At 36.9% G+C, this 21,572-nt stretch overlaps 1 protein-coding gene across 1 annotated transcript; it reads right to left on the reverse strand.

Moving 5' to 3' along the window:
* Nucleotides 1-1,669: 1,669 nt before the first annotated feature.
* Nucleotides 1,670-20,834, reverse strand: SNTN (sentan, cilia apical structure protein). Its single transcript, XM_016150163.2, has 4 exons — nt 20,725-20,834; nt 18,463-18,497; nt 4,770-4,909; nt 1,670-1,919 (listed from the first exon to the last, which is right to left on the reverse strand). Exons 1-4 carry the CDS (start codon nt 20,832-20,834, stop codon nt 1,761-1,763), a joined length of 444 nt encoding a protein of 147 aa, XP_016005649.2. The 3' UTR covers nt 1,670-1,760.
* Between the last annotated feature and the right edge of the window lie 738 nt (nt 20,835-21,572).

A 21,572-nucleotide genomic window follows, 5' to 3' on the forward strand; every position in this document is an offset into this window, starting at 1 on the left:
AAAGGTGTGAATTTGACCTTTATATTGATCACTAAGGTTGCCATATTCAGCTACTTTTGACTTTGAGGGAGACCAACCCACGGAGTTCTATTTGAGGAATGCCAAATGGTTCTCCAGGACCCAGCTGGTACCATTCTCTCTTCCACAGTGCCTGAAATGTGCACAGCTATTTTTGTTTAGTTATAACATTATTGCTCACAATGAAATCTAATATCGAAACAAAAATAACAACGCCTACAGAGAAGGCAGAGAACTCTCAAACCTGCCAATTGTATGTCTTTAGGAAAATCAACACTCAGTGCTTCAGTTTCCTCATCTGTAAGATGATAATAATAATACCTACCTATGGTTACAATGGGGATTCAATGAGTCAATATTTGCATAGCCCCTAAGATAGTGCCTGGCATGTAGTATGAGCCCTGTTGAACATATGAACTTCCTGTTAAAATGGTGAGAGAGGCTAAAGTTGGGGCTTTTTCTTATATAGTATATATACTCTTAGACTTAGAATGTTTGAAGCTTGGAAAGTGGATTTGGGTCAGGTCTTGGTGGATTTGGGACACTACAGGATAAGACAACATTTAACCAGACCTAGAGTGAAAGTCTCCCTCCTGCAAGAGTTTTTTTTAACATATGTGTGTGAGGCTTTCACTGTTAGGCTGGGAAGAAAAGGGGAGATGAGGGGGGAGATTTGGGAAGTTACAATAATTTTACAATAAATAAAAGTCTTTGTGAAAGTCAGTCTCAAATATTCAGGCATTGATTTGTGTGTATATTTGTTTGTGTGTTTGCATGTGTGTGCACATGTGTAAATTTATATATTGATATAATTTAAACTCAGGAATACAGGTTTAACCATAGGGGATGTGGATCCTTGGGACATGACCATTTTTAGATCATACTCTCAAGGAATAGTTGGTTAAACCACGGTCAGAGATTACGAAGACATTGGTTTTAAGTCATGTTTGTTTAAGAGTAATGCACATACAGTAAAATTTAGCTTTTTTTAGTGTAGTTTTAAGAGTTTGACAAATGCATGCCAGTCATGAAACCACCATCATAATCAGGATACAGAGCATTGCCACCTCCCCTTGAAAATTCTCTCATGCTCATTTGTGGACAACTCTGCTTACCATCTATAGCCTTGGCAACCACTGATCTGTTTTTTTTGTTTATTTGTTTTTAATCATAAAATTTGTCTTTTGAAGAATGTCAGGAAAGCTTTTTTGACCTTTGAGCCCATGCCAGGTGATAACAATTCTTTTAGTACCTTGTAGCCCCTATCACAACTATAATTATGTTGTGTATGCAATTTATTAATACATTGTTCAATGTCCATCTCTTCTGCTAGACTTCTGCAGGTATGTGTGATTGGCTGGTTCATCACTGTATCCTCAGCAGTACCATCAGTAGATGCTCAACAAATATAGCTTAATGAATAAATGAATGAAGGACTCACTGACTCTAAGGAAAGTGTTCTAAGTCACTATTGACTCAGCAAAATCAATGTGATATTCAGTGGTATCAAGTCAATTATGTTTTAAAGCACCTAGAGAGCATATTATTCAAATATTCCTGAAGAGTATGCGTAGAGTTTTATAATCATATTAGGTCTGAAAATTAGCAATCAGAACCATCCCAGGCTATCCTTGATGCATAGTCGGTGTATTCAACTAACTGAGAATAAAATGAGAAAAAGATCTTTAATCATTTAACACTGCCTTTTGCCATTATTTTGCCTACTGCATATTTAAAGCTGTTCATTTCACATTTTTTGCATTCCATATATTTTGGAGCAAATCTGATGTTACAGTGACGCTTAATAGTAAGATCATGAAATCCTCAAAATCAAGCTTATTTTCTGTATGCTCATCAAGTTCGGAAAGGAGGTCTTTGTATTTTGGTTTGGTTTCTTGTCCCTGTAAGAATAAAGAAAAAAAGTAAAAAACCTGGCTCATTATGCCACCTTGGTTTTACAGCTAATAAGCAATAATCAACATGTTCTTAATAAATGTCAAGTTTCTATCAGTGCTACTAGTTGAGCAGTGTTAAATCCTTTCATGGGTTATCTCATTGAATCCTCCCAATGACCTCATGAATACAGTCATTATCCCCACTCTACAGATGCACTATCAGAGACTCAATGAGATTTAAGTAACTTTCTCTAAACTAGGTAGCTACCGATTTAGAGACAGATTCAAAGCCTAGGCTACCAAGTCAAATTCTTAACTGCTAAGCTATCCCTAGCAAAGGATAGCTTATCTACAAACACAGAGAGTGTTATGTTTTCAGATTTTCAAAATATAATCTCTTTGTATGGGATTTATAAAGTATACTGAACAATTAGATTATCCAGTATATGGAATAAGCTATGATGAAAGAAAATATGTGTGTTCGAAGATTGTTCAGCATTTAGTCTGACCACAAATAAATTCGAGTTCACAGTCCACATAAATGGATTGAAGGAAAACATGTGCATAATGCGTAAATGGAGAGACTTTTCAGTTTCCTACCAGAGCTTGTGAAATATCTTCCCAAGTGGCATTAAAAATGTTAAGATCATTTGAATCACTGTTATATAAGAGCTATGTTTGCATTTAGCTCAACCCCAAATGGTCACCCATTTGCTGGATGTAAAAAGGCATCACAGCAAGGACTATGGCACGTGAAGAATAATGACACATTCTTATTACAGGCTTAGACCATTCTTGTTTCTCTTAGGCTGGTTTCCCTCAAGAGGTCACACCTCCTAGTGAGGGCTAAAGGAGCTCTCTCAGCCCCTCCAAGAGAGCAGAATACGTCAAAGGGGTCGGATTCTGACGCAGAGATAGGAGTACTTTGCTAATGAAACAGCACCCTTGCTTAAAGGTCAGAGATGGTGGTAGGTCTTTCTTCTTTTTTCTGAATAGTATTATTAAACCATGGAGCTGACTGAGGTCCAGCCCTCTTGGGACCTAAACAGTCACTTTTGCTTTTGTATGGTTTTAGCAGTTCTTTTAGGTGTTTGATTTTATTATACCTGACTGGTTATAGAGTGTTAAAATCCTTCAGATTATGTTTAGGTTTACGAGGCCTCAGCCAGAAGGACAAGTTTAGTTTATCAGAGAACTCCACCTGGGGATTTAGGAGAAAGCCACCAGTAATGAAAAAGTCTCTACAGTCTTTTGCTTTGACTCATGTGTCAGGATCTGTCTTAGGGAATCTCAGGGAGCAGGGTGGTTGGTCCATGGCAGCATTCTGACTTTACTCAGATGCTTGCTCAGTGAAGTCATGCTATCATTGTTGATCCCGAGACTGCCCCGAGATGAGCTGTCACCTGGAGAATGGTTTCTGCTTTCTGATGGCCTTCATCTTGAATAGAAGGCAGGATTGCATAGAAGCCTGGGTGTGTCTGCTACTAGAAATCTGAAAACTGGCTGCACTTCTCAGGGACATGAGGCTAAAGATGTCTTTCTTAATGATGTTGATTTTAAGTTTTTTCCTCTGGTGTTCTCAGAGGGATGATGAGTTACATCAAGGTCCTCATTTTCATCCTTATTAAATACTCCCTGAGGATATGCCAGGCTTCCAAGTGCAGGGTCCTTTTTCTCTCTGGGATTTGTCATTTCTTTTGGCTTCTGATACAGGCAAATATAGGATATTCACCCATCCTCTCTTTAAAGACTCCCCAGAACTTTTATTTTTGTCAATTTTTGCCTGATATTTCTAGCTGAAATAAATAGCTTTTCTTAATTTTTTTTATTTCAAAAATAATACATGTTTAATATTGGACATTTAAAAATATTTTTAAAAGGAGAATGTAAAAATAACCCTTAACTCCATTACTAATTATTATCAACATTTCTTTCCAATTGTTTTTCTGAGTTATCACATTGTAGTATCTACCTCTTTTGCTGTCTCTGTCTCTGTCTCTCTCTCTCTCTCACACACACATACACATGCACATACACACACACACTCTTTTTTAACTTTATTGAAAAATAATTAACAAATGTAATTGTGTGTATTTAAAGTGTACAATGTGATGATTTGATGTATGTATACATCATGGAATGATTATCAAAATTAAGATAATTAACATATCCATCATCTCACATAGTTAACTCTTTTTTTTTTTTCTGTGTGATCAGAATGCTTGAAATCTACTCTCAGCAACGTTCAGGTATATAATACCATATTATTCACTATAATTGACATGATGTACATTCAATCCTCAGAACTTATTCTTATGACTGAAAATTTATACCCTTTGTTCTCATCATGCCACTACCTTCTCTTCCCAAACTCTGGCAACTACCATTCTATTCTCTGCTCCTATAAAATAGATCTTAAAAAAAAAACAAACAAACAAAAAGAAAAAAACAAACCAAAAAACACTTACACGTTGGATCTAAAAAAAAAAAAAAAAAAAAAAAGCCATGCTCTTTTGAAATAATCATAGATTCACAGAAAGGTCTACCCGTGACCCAACTCCCCCAGTGGATGACACCTTATATAACTCTAGTGTGCTAAAATCATTCTTTAGATTTCAGATATACTTTAATTTTCCAGGAGCCCTCCTTGACCCCCTGCCCAAAATGATCCCTCTGTTTTACTCTTTCACTGCATGCTCTACTATTTCGCCATCGTTTGAATATTTCTAATTTTTTTTCAGCGTATCTCTCTATTCTGATGGATTGTTAGCTTGTTTATTGCATTAAATCCTGTGCTCAGCTCATCTCCTGATATATGATAGGTGTTCAATAAATAAATACTGTTAATTCTCTTACCTCTGTGAAATTCCTAAATTGAGTTTGCAGCAGATTTTTGGCAGTAGCTTTTTCAAGTTTACCATCAGGGTCAGAAGAATTTCTGAAAATCAGAGCAGTAGTGGTAATGGCTTTTTCCAGATCTGAGCCCTTCCTCAGAGCTGTGAGAGAAGAAATGCACAATGACACATCTGAGGTTAGAAATAATCTTTCCCTAGACATGGGACTATAGTCTTTAAGGGAACTGTGCAGAACAGGGCTGGAAGGTGTCTGTCAATGTGGCTCTGTCACTGGGCTATTTTCTCCCTACTGGGAGTGGTACGTGGGGGTGTCTGACTCTGGATCTTTATTTAATGGAGAACAAAAAAATCTTTCAAGAGCAATTAGAATTAGTAGAATTAGGATGAAATATACCCCCTAATTGCCATGTGACCTTGGAAAAAAACTCTCATGTCTCTAAGCTTGGGTTTTCTGACCTGTAAAATATTTATGGAGCACCTACTATGTGCTAGGTTCAGTCTCTGGCATTAAGGATACCTCATTGAATAAGCCCAAATCCTGCCATTATGAAGTTAATATTATTCTATGTAAGGCAGAGCATCACCTCATGACCATGTGATAAAGGAGAATGACATCCAGAACAAGCCCTTTGATGTCGTGATAGATAAGGGACCTCTTTGACTTACTGCCTCAAACACAGTGATCTCCTAGCCAGTTTCTGCAATTTAAACTCCCTGAAGAGTGGTGCTAACTCATTCCTTTCCAGTGGGTAGCGCCAGTGAACACAGAGAACTAACTCATAAGGCGCAGTGAAGAAAATTCTTATGTTCTCTGTTCTCTTAGTCCCTACTACAGCCCCTATTGTAGAACTACTCAGACATTACAATTATTTTATGTATAAACAGCTTTCTCCCCAACTAGAATGCAAGCTTCACGAGGCCAAGGATCACTCCTTTTATCATTATATACCCAGTGACCAGCATAGAGGCCAACTACAAAATAGGTGCTAGTACATGCTATTGAATGAATGAATAAGAAAAGAAAAAAAGAAAAACAAAATTCCACAGCTTTCAGCCCATGTTACATGCAATAACTGTCAATCAAATAATACCGAGTCAGAATAATATGGTTTTTTTTTATTGAGCAGTCACTATGTTCCTGGTATTCTCCAAAGCAGCTCAGCACATAGAGGCAACAGAACCAGATGTGGCCTCTGCCCTTATATATCTTACAGTATTGTGGAGAAATAAACAATAATCAAGAGGATATGTGTATAAACATACATATTTGTTTAACATATATTTTATAATTATTCATTTCTCCATATATATCATATGCATATTTGCAACTTATGATGTATAAGGCAAAGAAGGCACAGAGATGGAAAAAAATAGAAAATTACAGAGTAGGTCTGGGAGGAAAACTACTTAGATAGGTGATCTTAGAGGACTCTGTAAATAGATTAATATTTAAGCTAAGACTCACAGGATGAGAAGAAGACTGCCTTGTAAAATGACGTGGGGTCAGGTGGAGGTTAAGGTTGTGTGGAGTGTTCCAGGATCAGGGAGCAGTAGATGAAAAGGCTCAGATTAGGAGTCATACTCTGTATGCCAGATCAGGTGGAGTCTTAGGTCAGTTGGAGGAGCTGAGAGGAGACAGTGTGACTGGAGTCTAGAAGCTGGAAGGGTGTTAGATTAGGAAAGGTAGGCAAAACTTGACTGTGCTGGGTTCATAGACCATGGAAAATAATCAAGAAAGGCATCGCAGAGTTTTAAGCACTTTTTTTTTTCAATTGAAGATGAGAGAGAAGGGCAAGAGTTAAGAGGAGTAGGTGAAAGAAGGAGTTTTTACTGTATTTCTGAGCAGGACTCAGGTTAAATGGCAATATTATAATTTTTGTGTATATGAACATCTGCTAAGTGTTCTAGTCAATGCATTAGTATCTCTTCCAGTCACCTGAAGAAATGTGTGCCCTCTCCCTTCCCCCATGCCATTTTGCCTACCATTTAGCCTGAAGCTTGAATGTTTGAACTTCTTGGCCTTGCAAATGAATGCCTCTTCCCTTTGCTCCTCACTTGCTCCGAGCTAAGGCAAATCAAGAATGTGTGTGTAAACAGAAATCTGGTTGGATTAGAAAGTTGGAGCTGCTGTCTAGGTGCATCTATTATGTGCCAGATACTTTAATGAATTGCATATTTAATTCTCATAACAACCATAGCAATTATTATACCATTTAATGTAGTAGTCCATGACATGAACATACCATAGTTTGTTTACCATTCACCCTTGAGGACATTTGCATGGTTTATAGTTTTGGCTATTACAAATGAATCTTGTATAAACATTTGTGTTTAGGTTACTGTACAAAACATGATTTTTTTTTCTTTGGAGTAAATGTCCAAAAGTAAAATTGCTGGGTCATTTGATAAGCCCATGTTCTCTTTTTAAGAAACTATAACTGTCATCCATAGTGGATGTACTATTTTACAGTCCCATCAGTAATGTGTAAGAAATCCAGTTTTTCTCCATCCTGTCTCCTAGTCTTTGAATTGTCACTATTTTCACCATTCTGAGAGGTGTGTAATGTTACCTCAGTGTGATTTTAATTTGTATTTCCTAGTAGCTAGTGATGCCAAACAGCTTTTCATGTGTTTATTTGCCATCTGTTTATCTATCTTCCTTGGTGAAATGTCTGTTCATGTCTGTTCATGGATTTTGCCCATTTCATAACTGAATTAATTTTTTTTGAAGTTTGAGAGTTCTGTAACTATTAAAGATTCATACCTTTGATAGGATATATGATTTGCAAATATTTTACTCATCTGTAAATTATATTTTTTCCTCTTATTGGGGTCTTCTGAAGAGGAAATGTTTTTAATTTTTATGAAGTATTATAATTTCATGTTCTATATTTAAATCTGTGATCCATTTTGAGTTAATTTCTGTATAAGGTGTAGAAAGTTAGATAGAGTTTCATTTTTTTACCTGTGGATGACCAATTGCTCTAGCACCAACTGTTGAAAACTCTATTCTTTCATTGACTTGTTTGCATTTTTGTCAAAAATCAGTTGAGCATATTTGTGTGGATCAATTTCTAGGTCACTTATTCTGTTTCATTGATCTGTGGTCTAATCCTCTGTCATGGTGTTTTGATTCCTGCAGCTATATGGTAAGTCTTAACATTGGGGAAAATGATTCCTGCCATTTTATTCTTTTACAAAATTATTTTGGCTAATCTAGGGCCTTTCTCTTTCTATAGAAAGTTTAGGATATACCTGTTTTGTTTGTTTGTTTGTTTGTTTGTTTGTTTTAAAAACCCTCACATTTTGATAGGAATTGCATTAAACATAGGAAGCAATTTGGGGAGAATTAATATTTTTTACTACACTGACCCTTCCAGTCCATGAACACAGTATGTCTCTCCAGCATTATATCATTTTAAGATGAAGAAAGATGATCTTTCTGAGGACACACTATTAATAAGTGGCAGAGCTTGAATTTGGATTCAGGTTGAAAACATAAGACTCATGAACACAGGAATTTTTTTTTGCCTCTCTTGTGTTCTGTGGAAACTTCAGCACTTAGAACAATGCTTAGCGCAAATAAATATCTGCAAAACCTGTGTCCTCGGCTTCTTATTCCTTGATTTTCTCTCTATTTTCTGACCCTCATTCTTACTCTGGCCTATGGCTGGTGCCTTACATTCCCTGTTTCTGCTTGCTTGTCCAATGGCTGCCCCTCCATCTAGCCTAGAATTCCAGCTTCAGAAAATTCCCTGCTTTTTGAATTCTATTTTTAGCTTTTCTCCTTTCACACCTCTATCTTATTCCTTCACCTCTGCCATACCTGGAAACCTGCATTTAGAATTGGGATTCTCCTCGATTATCCAAGATTTTCCTGCTCATAGAAATACAAGCAAGTGGGTATATTTCTTTTAACTCACATCTGCCTTTCCTGGGGTCTATGTATTTGAGGTAGTAAGGTACTATATGATAGCAACCTTGACTTTAAGTAGCTAAAGAATAAACTCTGTTAATAAGTAAATCTTGTCTTTAAGAAGCAGATTGCTTAAAGGAAACATCTTCATTCCTTATGATGTAAGTATCTCTTTTGTAATTTTGACCAGTTGATTTATTAATTAATAACCAAGAATAACTAGGGAGAGCTTTGTATGAGCTCCTTTACTGCGTCTGAGACTTCTCATGGGGGACAGTAACCTATTGTCTTTCTGGCTGTGCCTTTCTGGCAAGAAAGGAGTGGATGGATTTCCAAGCTGTGAGCGAACTTGCAAATAAATGCCAGTTTATTTATCATTATTTTTACATACTATATATATATAATTTTTATTTTTAATATTTTATTTATTTATTTTCTCCCTTCTCCCTCCTCCCTCCCTTCTGGTAGCCACTAGTCCATTGTCCATGTCTATGAGTCTCTGTTTGTTTGTCCTGTTCTGTTCATTTGTTGCTTTTAGGTTTATATCCCACAAATGTGATATCATGTGATTTTCAACCTTTTCTGTTTGGCTTAGTATGATTATTTCAAGGTCCATTCATGTTGTTGCAAATGGCAGTGTTTCATCTCTTTTAATGACTGAGTAATACAATTACATTGTATATATGTACCACAGCTTCTTTAGCCAGTCATCTATCATAGGACACTTCGGTTGCTTCCATGTCCTGGCCACTGTGAATAATGCTGCTACGGACATTGGCATGCAAATTTCTTTTCGAATATGAGTTTTTAAGTCTTTGGGGTAAATACCCAGTAGAGAAATTGCTGGATCATATGGTATGTCAATTAGTAGTTTTTTTTTTTTTTTTGAGAAACCTCCATACTGCTTTCTATAGTGGTCGTGCCAATTTTCAGTCCTACTAGCAGTGTATGAGGATTCCTTTTTTCTGCATCCTCTCCAACACTTGTTATTACTGGTCTTGTTGTGAGATGTTATCACTTGTCCAGGTGTGAAATGGTATCTCATTGTGGTTTTGATTTGCATTTCCCTAATAGCTAGCGATGTTGAGCATCTTTTCATTTGTTGGCCATTTGTATGTCCTCTAGGGAGAAGTACCTGTTCAGGTCCTCTGCCCATTTTTTGAGTGGACTGTTTGTTTTATTGTTCTTATTGAGTTGTATGAGTTCTTTGTATATTTTGGATATTAGACCCTTATTGGAGGTGTTGCTTGCAAATATATTTTCCCATTCTGATGGTTGTTTCTTTACCTTGTTGATGGTTTCTTTTGCTAAGCAGAACTTTTTAGTTTGATGTAGTCTCATTCATTTATTTTTGCTCATACTTCCCTTGCCTTTGAGGTCAAATTCATAAGATCCTCTTTAAATCCAAGGTTCTTGAGTTTAGTTCCCATGTTTTCTTTGATACATTTTATTGTTTCAGGTCTTATATGCAGGTCTTTAATCTATTTTGAGTTAATTTTGGTGTGTGGTGATATACAACAGTCTAGTTTCATTCTTTTGCAGGCGGCTTTCCAGTTTTTCCAGCACCGCTTATTGAAGAGACTTTCCTTTCTCCACTGTATATTTTGGGTGATTTTGTCAAAAATTATTTGCCCATATAAATATGGGTTTACTTATGGACTCTCGATTCTGTTTCACAGGTACGTGTGTCTATTTTTCTGCCAATACAATTCCGTTTTGATTACTGTCCCTTTGTAGTATAATTTGAAGTCAGGCCGAGTGATGCCTCCAGCCTCATTTTTTTTTTTTTCCTCAGGATGGCTTTGGTGATTTGGGGTCTTTTGTGCTTCCATATAAATTTGATAATTTTTTGTTCTATTTTTTTTTAAAAAATGCCATGGGATTTGATGTGGATTGCATTAGATCTGTATAATGCTTCAGTTAATAAGGTCATTTTCACTATGTTGATTCTTCCAAGCCAAGAACATGGGACATCTTTCTATTTCTTTGTATCTGCTTCAGTTTCTATTAATAGACTTTTGTTATTTTCATTATATAGGTCCTTCATATGTTTCATTAGACTTATTCCTAGGTATTTTATTCTTTTTGTTGCAATTGTAACGGAATTATTTTTTCAACTTCTTTTTCTAACACTTCGTTTTTAGAGTATACAAACGCTATGGATTTTTGAACATTGATTTTGTATCCAGGGACTTTACTGTATTTGTTTATTGTTTCTGGTAGTGTTCTTGTGGAGTCTTTAGGGTTTTCTATATAGAAAATCATGTCATCCACAAACAGTGACAGTTCGACTTCTTCATTTCCTATTTAGATGCCTTTTATATCTTTCTATTGTCTCATTGCACTCTCTAGGACCTCCAGTTGTATTGAATAACAGTGGTGATAGTGGACAGCCTTGCCTTGTTCCTGATCTTAGAGGGCAGATTTTTAGTTTTTCACCATTAAGTATAATGTTGGCTGAAGGCTTGTCATACATGGCCTTTATTATGTTAAGGTGCTGTCCTTCTATATCAATTTTGTTAAGCGTTTTGATCAGAAATGGGTGCTATATCTTGTTGAAGGCTTTTTGTACATCTATTGCTATGATCATATGATTCTTATTTTTTAATTTGTTTATGTGGTATATCACATTAATTGATTTGCATATATTGAACCATCCTTGTGCTCCTGGGATGAAGCCCACTTGATCGTGGTGTATAATCTTTTTAATTTGCTGCTGTATTTAAAATTTTTGCATCTGTGTTCATGAGAGATATTGGTCTATAGTTTTTTTGTGTGTGTTATCTTTACTAGGTTTTGGTATCAATGTAATATTGGTCTCATAAAATGAGTTGGGAAGTATTGCCTCCTCTTTGATTTTTTGGAAGAGTTTGAGGAGAATAGGTATTAAATTTTCTTTGAATGTTTGGTAGAATTCACTGCTGAAGCCATCTGGCCCTGGACTTTTACTTTTTGGTACGTTTTTGATGATTGTTTCAATTTCCATACTGCTGATTGGTCATTTAGATTTTCCAGTTCTTCTTGATTCAGTCTAGGAAGACTGTATCTTTCTAAGTACTGGTCCATTTCTTCTATGTTATTAAATTTAGTGTTACGTACTTTTTCATAGTATTCTTGTATGGTCTTTTGTATTTCTGCAGTGCCTGTTGTAATTTTCCCTCTTTCATCCCTGATTTTGTTTATTTGTTTCCTTTCTCTTTTTGTTTAGTGAGTCTAGCCAAGGGTGGGTCAATTTTATTAACCTTCTCAAAGAACCAGCACTTTGTTGCATGTATTTTTTCTATTGTGTTTTTTTGTTTGTTTGTTTTCAATTTCATTTATTTCTGTTCTAATTTTGATGATTTCTTTCCTTCTCCTGACTTCAGACTTCATTTGTTCTTCCTTTTCTAGTTTTATAAGATAAAGTGTTAGGTTTTTATTTGGGCTTGTTCTTGTATTTGGAGGTAGGACTGTAAAGATATGAACTTTCCTCATATGATCGCATTTACCATGTCCCAAAAGTTTTGATATGTTGCACTATTCTTATCATTCATTTCTATGTATCTCTTGATCTCTCTTTTTATTTATTCTCTGACCCAGTTATTCTTCAGTAGTATGTTGTTTAATCTCCATTTATTTGTGGTTCTTTCTGGTTTCTTTTTACAGTTAATCTCTAGTTTCAGAGCGTTATGATCAGAGAATATGGTTGATATGATTTCAACCCACTTATATCTATTGAGACTATCTCTGTCTCAGTTTGTGCTCAATCCTTGAGAATGTTTCATGTGCACTAGAGAAAAATGTATAAGCAGCTGTTTTGGGATGGAAGGCTCTGTAAATGTCAATTATGTCCAATTGGTCTAATGTATCATTTAAGGATATTATTTCTTTATTGATTTTCTTTTTTGATGATCTGTCCATATCCGGCAGTGGGGTATTTTGGTCCCTTACTATGATAGTCTTTTGGTCTATTTCTCCCTTTAGTTCTGTTAGTAATTGCTTTACATATTTTGGGGATCCTTGATTGGAAGCATAGATATTAATAAGTGTTATGTCTTCTTGGTGCATGATTCCCTTTATCATTATAAAGTTTCCCTCAGTATCTTCCTTTATCTTTTTTATTTTGAAATCTGTTTCATCCTATATTAGTACCACTACTCTTGCTTTTCTCTGAATGCCTTTTGCTTGAAATACCATTTTCCACCCTTTCACTTTGAGTCTATATTTGTCTCTGGAATTGAGATGTGTCTCCTGAAGGCAGCATATGGTTGGGTTTTGTTTTTTGATACAATCTACAACTCTGTACCTTTTTTATTGGTGAATTCAGTCCATTTACATTTAGGGTGATTATTCAAATATGAGGTCTTCTTATAGCCATTTGATCTTTTGCTTTCTGGTAGCTTGGAGTTTCCATTGCTTCCTTGTCTTTGTGTTTCTGTTTTCTTTATTTTGGTAGAATTTTTTGTGGGTTTTCTCTCTAGTCATTCTTGTTTTATGTTATATACTTTGGTTCTAAATCTTTGGCCTGTGGTTACCATTATGAATAGGAAAAGGATGGTTGTATATATACAGTCATCCATTTTCTTCTGTGCTTGTCTTATCTGCATTCCCCTTTGCGAATTTGGATCTTCGAATCCTCCCCTTTTCAGTCATTTTTGTCTCTTCTTATTTTAAGCTTATAAGGCCCTGTTCATAGTAAGGGTTGCACGCCTCTGCTTTTATCAGCCTGCTAGTCACCTAACTCCTAGTTATGCATTTTTTGTTGTTGTTGTTATTTCGTTTTAGGAGAGCTGACCTCTTTCAGAATTTCCTATAGTGCAGGCCTTGTCATGGAGAATTACCTCAATTTTTGTATGTCTGGAAAGGTCTTTATTTCTCCTTCATATCTAAAGGAGAGCCTAGCTGGATACACTATTTTTGGCTGGTAGTTCCTTTCATTTAATAGTTTAAATATTTGATTCCACTCCTTTCTGGCTTGTAAGGTTTGTGCTGAGAAGTCTGATGATAATCTAATGGATTTTCCTTTATAGGTTATTATCTCCTTTTCTCTGATTGCCCTGAGAATTCTTTGCCATTTTGATTTTGATAATTTTAATACGATGTGTCTTGCTGAAGGCCTTTTTTGGGTTGAGATAGTTGGGTGTTCTATTAACTTCTTAAATTCTAAGCTTCAGCTCATTCCTTAGATTTGGGAAATTCTCATCAACTATTTGTCTGAAAATGCTTTTTAATCCCTGCTCCTTTTCCTCCCTTTTGAGAATTCCCCTTACTCTTATGTTTCCTTTCCTAATGGTATCAGCTAATTCTTGTATTTCTCTATCATTATTTTTCATTCTTCGGTTTCTCTCTTTTCCTTTCTGATTTATTTCTAGCTTTCTGTCTTCAATATCACGGATCTTTTCCTCCATTTGGTCGACTCTATTTCCCAAGCTTGTTATTTTGTTTTTCAATTCTTGCAGTGTGCTCTTTGTTTCCAGAAGGTCTCTTCGGTTCTTTTTGAGGGTTTCAATCTCCTTGCTAAAGAACTCATTCTGCTCATCTACTTGTTTTTTCAGTTCCCAAAATTGTTGATATGATTCATTTCAGATCTCACTGAGTTTTTTCAGAAGTACAATCCTGAATTCTCTCATTTAAGCTGCATATTTCTATGTCTGTAAGCTTATTTTCTGGAGATTGTTTTCTTTATTTCTGAGCTGCTTTGTCACCTTGGTTGTTTATAGTGTTTAATGGACTATTTCTCCACCTGGGCATTAATGGAAGTGTGTTTTGCTTTTTTTTTCTTCCAGAAAGATTTATTATATAATGGTCTCTAGCCTGTTGCAAATAAAGTGTTTTTCTTTTGGTTTCCAGTAGGTGGCGTCTAAGCCTCTTGGATCTCTGCTTTATATAAAGTGTTAATAATGTCTTTTTTTTTCCTTATAGATGTTTAATCATGCTCGCTACCCTCAATCTCATTTCCTCTCAGTGTTAGTGACAGTTTCAGTAGCGTTTGCTCAGATTCCCCTGGGGCTCTGCGGTGTTCTGTCTCAGAGGATATGCCTCTCAGTTGGGAGTTGGAGGCTGCAGCTCAGCCTTGGTTTTGTAGCCACGGCTGGTAAATATCAACTATTGTTTCTCTACCATCCATGCTTTTCTGCCGTTCCTGTTTCTGTGCCTTCTGCCCTGATGATTGGGTACTGCCATAGGCCACGTGGAGCTCACAGCACTTCCAGGCAGGGCTGTTCAGGGAAGTCACTGCTCCTTCTCCCCTCCCCCTCCTCTGACAGGGAGCTCTGGCTGCGAGAGGCAACTTCTTTGTTTCTCCCAGTCTACCTCCCAACACCCAGGATTCTGACCTGTGATAGCTCTTATGCACAGATCCCACACACAGATGTGCTGATGTGCAGTTTGGGTGTTTTTTGTTGTTGTTGAGTTTTAGGTGTTTGGCTTATTTTGTTTCAAGGGGAGAGATCTGGGAATGTCTCTCACACCACCATGTTTAATCTAATCTCTGAACTTGCAAATAATGGCAGACACTCCCCTTGATTACTATATGCCAGGTGCCTTTCAAACATAATCATATTTAATGCTTAACAAAACCCAAAGAGGTTAGTTTGATTTGTATCTCAAATTTACATATTGAAAACTGACACATGGAGAGATTAAGAATATTAAGATCAGAAGTGGTAGAGATAATAGCTGAAAGTTTGTATGACTTCGAAGCCCATAGAAATATCTGCCACTTTGGAAAATCCCCTTGTAAGGGCATCCCCACGGAGACTGCAGAGCCCAGACATTTTCTGATCCTCTGATGCAATTCAGATCTGATTGCACTCTAGACGGGGACTCTATTTGGACTGGCCAGCTTCTCTTCCTTCTCCACCATTCTTTTAAACGCACCATGGATTTTTTTTTCCCTGACTGTAAAATAGCACATGCTATTTTAAAGAACTAGAAAACATTAAAAATAAAAGTTAAGAAGTAGCTCTGGTTAACCTAACAACATTGATAATACTTTGTGAGGTGTTTTGGTTTCCTGCTTTTATGGCTGAGCTCTTCACTTAATAAACTCAGTATGTTGCCACCTAACTCCTGGCCTGTCTGTTTCACAGAGTTCCAAGTGAACATGCGAAAGCATATTGTAAAGGGCTAAGTGCTATTAAAAATGCAAAGGATTGATGTTTCCCTTTTGGCAACATTTTTTGGCTCTCTTGCCTCTAGAATGGGTTTGTGGAGAGGGCATGGAAACGGGGCCCTTCATGTTCATCTCTCCTGCTGTTCACTGCCTCATTTTTTTTTTACACTTTAATTATGTCTAACTGTGTGTAGTTTCTTAAACACTCTTCCTCCAACAAATGTCTATTGGCAAGTACTTATCACCAGGCCCCCACCCTAGTTGTGGAGATAGAGCAGTGAGAAGTATCAAGAAAATAACCCTTGAAGTATCAAGAAAATAACCCTTGATTTCCTGGAGCTTGCATTCTGGCGAACAGTAGCAATGAAAGATTATGGAGCTCACACTCCATATGCTATATGGCTGGGCGTGACTCGACTCATTTAATTCTTATATTGGTCCTTGGCGGTAGGTCCCAGTATCATCCCCACTTTATGGAAGAGAAAACTGAGGCACAGAGAGGTCAAGCAGCTTGCTCAAGGTCAAACAGCTAGTCCGGTTCCTCACCACGATGCATACTATCGCTAGATGTTGTTTTTCAGGCCGTGTGTTCTGTAAGACTCGTTCCCAAACCCTGAGATTGGGCTACATGTCCTATCTTTGTTTTTCTCCACTTCCCTATATGTAAACTGATCCTAACTTACCTCACACTGCAACATTGCAAAACTCTGTTTATGTCAAATTACCTTCTAGATCAGTGCTGTCCGAAAGAAATATAATGTGAGTCATGATCATTTAAAATTTTCTAGTAGCCACATTAAAAAGTTAAAAGAAACAGATAAATTTTTTTAATAATAAATTTTATTTAACCTGATATATCAAAAAAATATTTTAACATGATCAATATGAACAAATTGTTGAGATGTATTACGGTTCTTTCTGCTAAGTCTCTTAAATCTGACATATATTTTATACTTATAGTACATATCAGTTCAAACTAAACACATTTTAAGTGTTCAGTATCTACATGTGGCTAGTAGCTACCATATTGGACAGCATAGTTATAGACTGCATATTCTCTGAAAACAGTTACTGCTTCTTGTGTATTTGTGCATTCATTCCCAGGCCCTGGCATGTTGTAGGCCTCAGTATATGTTAGCTGAACTGAGCTGACTTAAACTTCAGAAAAATTCTCTTTCTCTTTTTTTTCACATGCTCTGGAACATGAAACATGAAACATTAGATATTTGATCTAGTGAGCTCCTGATACTTTAGTTTAATAGAAACACAACTCTCAGTATGGGAACATGTCAGAATCACCTCATTTTAGAACTTTTCCTAATATTAGTTATTTTTGAAAAAGAAGAAATGAATTTAGGAAAAAAGTGGTTTTCTCTTAGTTCATATTGCTAGTATATGGCAACTAAAAACCAGGTCTCTGCTCTTTTCTTGCTAGATCAATAGTTTTCCCAATACTCCAGTACTTCTCAAACTTTTCCACTATAAAATTACTTTGGATGCTAGAGGCAAATACGTACTCATCCTCCATTCACACCCTCCAAAAGATCAAGGGCATAAGCCTAAGTAGCCAGAAAAAGATGTGGTTTCATATTGACTTCTATTCCATTATCTATCCATGTCTGATTTCAATGAATAACATTTAAAGTTCCTTACCATTGAATAAAATACATTCTGGGAAGATGAGCCATGGTTATCCTGTGTTTTCTTAAGGCATGGGGCTAAAACTGGAAGAGTGATCCAATGTAAAGATTGTGATGTTAGAAATGGGGCGCGCGTGTGTGTGTGTGTGTGCGCGCGCTCGTGCGTTCAGAGACAGTGAGGATGATAAAGTTACAACTCCCCCTCAACCTCCCAAAGGGAGGAAGTAGTAGAAATGTCATGGATATTTATCATGTCATAGATGCGATGGTGTCATGGAAATTATCAAAAGTACCTGACATTGCATAAATTGTAAAACAGAGATTATGTATCTCTTGTGTTGTAATAGTATAAAAATAATACTTTCATCCATGAAGATTTATTTAAATAAAAATATGAGAAGTCTCCTTTGGCGACAATGGCCAGCCATCTAGGAGGAAAGACAACTTCAGTGTAGTAATATCCGGCTATGCCTATTAGTCTGTAAACATTTTAAGTAACGTATTTTAAAATAAGATAATGATCCAAGTACATGGGTGTTTTTTTCTTATATTATTATTTCCATAGCAATAGTGTTAGCTCTAAAGATATTTTATCTACACAAATGGAATTCTGAGGGCAAATATTTACACTTTGGGATTTGGCCACACTGTTTTCACTCAATCAGCAGAGGCAGTAGGGGGTTGATGGCATCCTGAGTTCCACTGAGCATTCATGAGTCTGATACTGATGGCCTTACTCTGGATATACTGAGGATGCTGTCCACGGAGAGGCAACTGTGCCCCATGGGAAGAATACTGAATTAGGAGTTAGGGGATCCATGCTCTCATCATAACTTGGCCGTTAGTGGGCCGTCTAAGTTTGGGTATGCTAATTCCTATCAATAGACCTCAGTTTCCACATCTTAAAAAAATCATGAATGTTTGATGGTTTTTCCACCAGTTTCTTTACATCTTTGACAGTCTTTAATGTTCTATCATTTTTAACTCTTGCCATGCTGTCATGGTAGAGAATAAACTCATACATCTTAGTCACTCCGCACCTTACCTTTTATTGAAGCCAGTTGTTTGGATATTGAAATGCTGCCAACAAAATAAAAAAAAAAATGATTCTGGGAGTTTGGGTATTAATATCAGCATCTAAAGTAGAACAATACAATGGCTTAACAATTAATTATTTAAAATAAATATTCACTGAGCATTCTAGTGGAGCAGCCATCTGTCTTTTAGAATTATTTCTCCCCTTGACACTTCATAAAGAAGTGTTTGACAATGGTTGACCCGAATTTCCTAGTCTTTTGTTTCTTTATGTGACCATGTGACTGAATTCCCCCTAAAGGAAAATGAGTAGAAGAGAAGCAGTCACATTCCATGCAAGCTCTTTCACCACCTTTCCCAGTTCCAGCCAATTAACATAGAAATTATCAGGGATATTTTGGAAGCCACAAACCACATCAGTCTGTGTCCCTATATGGTCATATGGAGTAAAACTGCCACTGACCAGAAAGCCCCACTCTGGACTGTCACATGAAAAAGAAAAGTTAACTTCTTATTCTGTAAAATGCTGAGGATTTGAGGTTTATTTGCTCTGACAGCTTGGCTTACCTGAGTCTAGGTATTGTGTGGGGAGTGGGGATGCATCAGTGAATGCAGTAGAGATATGTTCCTATAGCCTTGGGGGGTTAGCGTCTTGTGCAGAAGACAGATTTTAAGCAGATAATTCAATGAAGAGTAATGGCAGTGCACAAACAGAGTGCAAGGAAAGACTAACCCAATCTACAGGTCAGGGTGATGGCATTTAATCTGAGCCTAATGAATCAGTAGGTGGAGAAGGAAGAAGAGTATTCCAAGCAGAGGAAACAGTGTGTGCTGAAGCCCTGAAGTAGGAGAAAGCATGGCATGACTAAAGAGCTCAAAGAAGCACAGTTGGCCGGAACCTGAAGAAAGAAGGTGATAGTGGTGGAAGATAAGACTTCAGTTAAGGGCCAGGGCCCCAACCATGCTGAGGCTTATGAAGGACTCATTGTTATCCTAAGGACATTGATTGAGAAGGAAGAATGACATGATTGGATTTTCATTTTTGGAAGTTATTTCACCTGATATATGAGGAGATTAGAAATGAGTGAGTTGGGAGGTAGGAATATGCATCTTGCTCCTTTATAAAGAGAAAATCAATGTTTGCTTGATATTTCAGCCCCCAATGGCTAAAGTGGTTTGGAGAAAGCAAATAAGAACAATAAAACTTGGTCATATCTTTGATATATCATATTCTTAGTCATATCACATCCTTAAAAGGAACATTTGGGTTGAAGATCTAGCTTTGGCATCACTTGTCTAGAGATCATCACCTTTAGGGGCCTCATCGTTTTTTACTTGTAAAATTAGGAGGAAGCTGGACTCTCTGATATCTTTGACCTTTTATGGTTTTCTTGGTGAGCTCCTCTTGATTTTTTAAAAACTCTGCATGATTGTCTCTTTCATAGGATAAAGAATGCATCATCACTTCACTTTGCACAACATGTACGTGCAACATGGATACTGTTATTTTCTATTGTCAAGATCTTCTCCATCAGTTTCTGAGGCTCTTGAAAGCAAAGCTGTGCAGTTTATATTTATATCTCCCATCTTGGGCTACTCAGAATACTTAAGAATACTTAGCACTTGTTAGGTATTCAGAAAAGTTTTTGAACTAAAGCAGGTCCCTTAAAGCAGGGGTCTCCAATCCCTGAGCCGCAGACCAGACCGTGGCTTGTTATGAACCGGGCCACACAGTAGGAGGTGAGCAGTGGACTAGGGAGCAGAATTTCATCTATGTTTGCAGCTGCTCCCCAGCGCTAGCATTGCCACCTCAGCTCCACCTCAGATCATCAGGATTAGATTCTCATAGGAGAACCGGTCCCTGGAACCAAAAAGGTTAGGAACCGCTGCCCTAAAGAGAATTACATCAGAAAAAAATTTTTTTCATTTATTAGCCATAATTTTACATATTTAAATGATTTGAAACAATTTTCTTCTGTCAGGGATAATTTAAAAGAATGTGCTATTCTGTTAACATCAGTACCAATTTTGATTCACAAATGTTTCTCAAGAGGCAAAGATACTTGTGTTAATTGTATCATCTTTTCAGTTTGCAATCTAAGCTGAAAATTTGTTCTCTTTATTTTTCCAATTCAATTTAAAGCTGGATTGGGGTGCATAATAGGCATCGAACTTGCAAAATCTTGACTATGAAGTTATTGACAGGAACTCTTTGGAAATACACCTGCAAACTTAAATGAAACCCAATAAAGTAGAGCCAAGCACCACTGACCTTTTGAGCATTTTCTTAGGTGCTAAGGTAGATGTTGGAGATGCCGAAGGATTGGGCTCCCCTTCCAAGTGGTGTGTTTGGTCCCGGGTACTGAGCGTGCAGCCACACATACTCTGGTCTCCTGTTGTGTGTTGGCCCTTCCTAAGCAACAGCCACTTTCCCACTGTTACTATTGTCATTCACTCCATGACGACTATACAATGGCACTTTTACAAGAGCTTTATCCATTATTACCACATGTAGACAATAAACCATTAATGCATTTAACAAATATTTGAGCATCTACGGTAGGCCAGACACCTTACAAGGTACTGGGGACAGTGAACAAAATTAGATAGAGATCTTGATCTCAGGGAGCTTAGTGTGAAAGACTGATATTAATCAAGTAATCACACAGACAGTTACACTTGTGAACAATATCATGAAGGGTAGTGCCATGAGATTGTTGTCAGTCAGGGAGGTTAAGGATGCATCCCTGGAGAAGTGATATTTGATGATGAGTAGGAGTTAAGTAGATAAAAAGGCAAGGCATCCACATTGTACGTAGGCGGAATAGCCTGTGTTAAACCGAGTGGCAGGAAAGAGTGTGGTGAATAGGAAGGACTGAAAGGTCAATGTGGCTAGAAAAGAAAGGGGAGGGGGAGAAAGTCTTTAGTTGAAGATGAAGAGGAGGTGTGGTGGCTAGACCACACAGGAACTTGTAGGCCACAGCAGAGGGTTTTTACTTTATGTTGAAATAATAGAAAATAATTTTTGAGTTTTAAGCAAGGAAGTTAATAAAGTTAGATTTATATTTTGGAAAAATCCTCCAGCTTCAATGTGAGTAATGGTTTAGAGAGGCAGAGAAA

The sequence above is a fragment of the Rousettus aegyptiacus genome, unplaced genomic scaffold (genome assembly GCF_014176215.1).
Source record: "Rousettus aegyptiacus isolate mRouAeg1 unplaced genomic scaffold, mRouAeg1.p scaffold_m13_p_4, whole genome shotgun sequence".
Classification (NCBI taxonomy): Eukaryota; Metazoa; Chordata; class Mammalia; order Chiroptera; family Pteropodidae; genus Rousettus; species Rousettus aegyptiacus.

Excerpts from the sequence above, each read along its gene's own strand:
- SNTN (XM_016150163.2), bottom strand. The coding sequence starts at position 20,834 with ATGTGTGGCTGCACGCTCAGTACCCGGGACCAAACACACCACTTGGAA. Across the intron at positions 4,910-18,462 it reads ACAACTGGCTTCAATAAAAG|CTCTGAGGAAGGGCTCAGAT; the intron begins GTAAGGTGCGGA and ends CTTCTCTCACAG. Across the intron at positions 1,920-4,769 it reads AATTTAGGAATTTCACAGAG|GGACAAGAAACCAAACCAAA; the intron begins GTAAGAGAATTA and ends TTATTCTTACAG.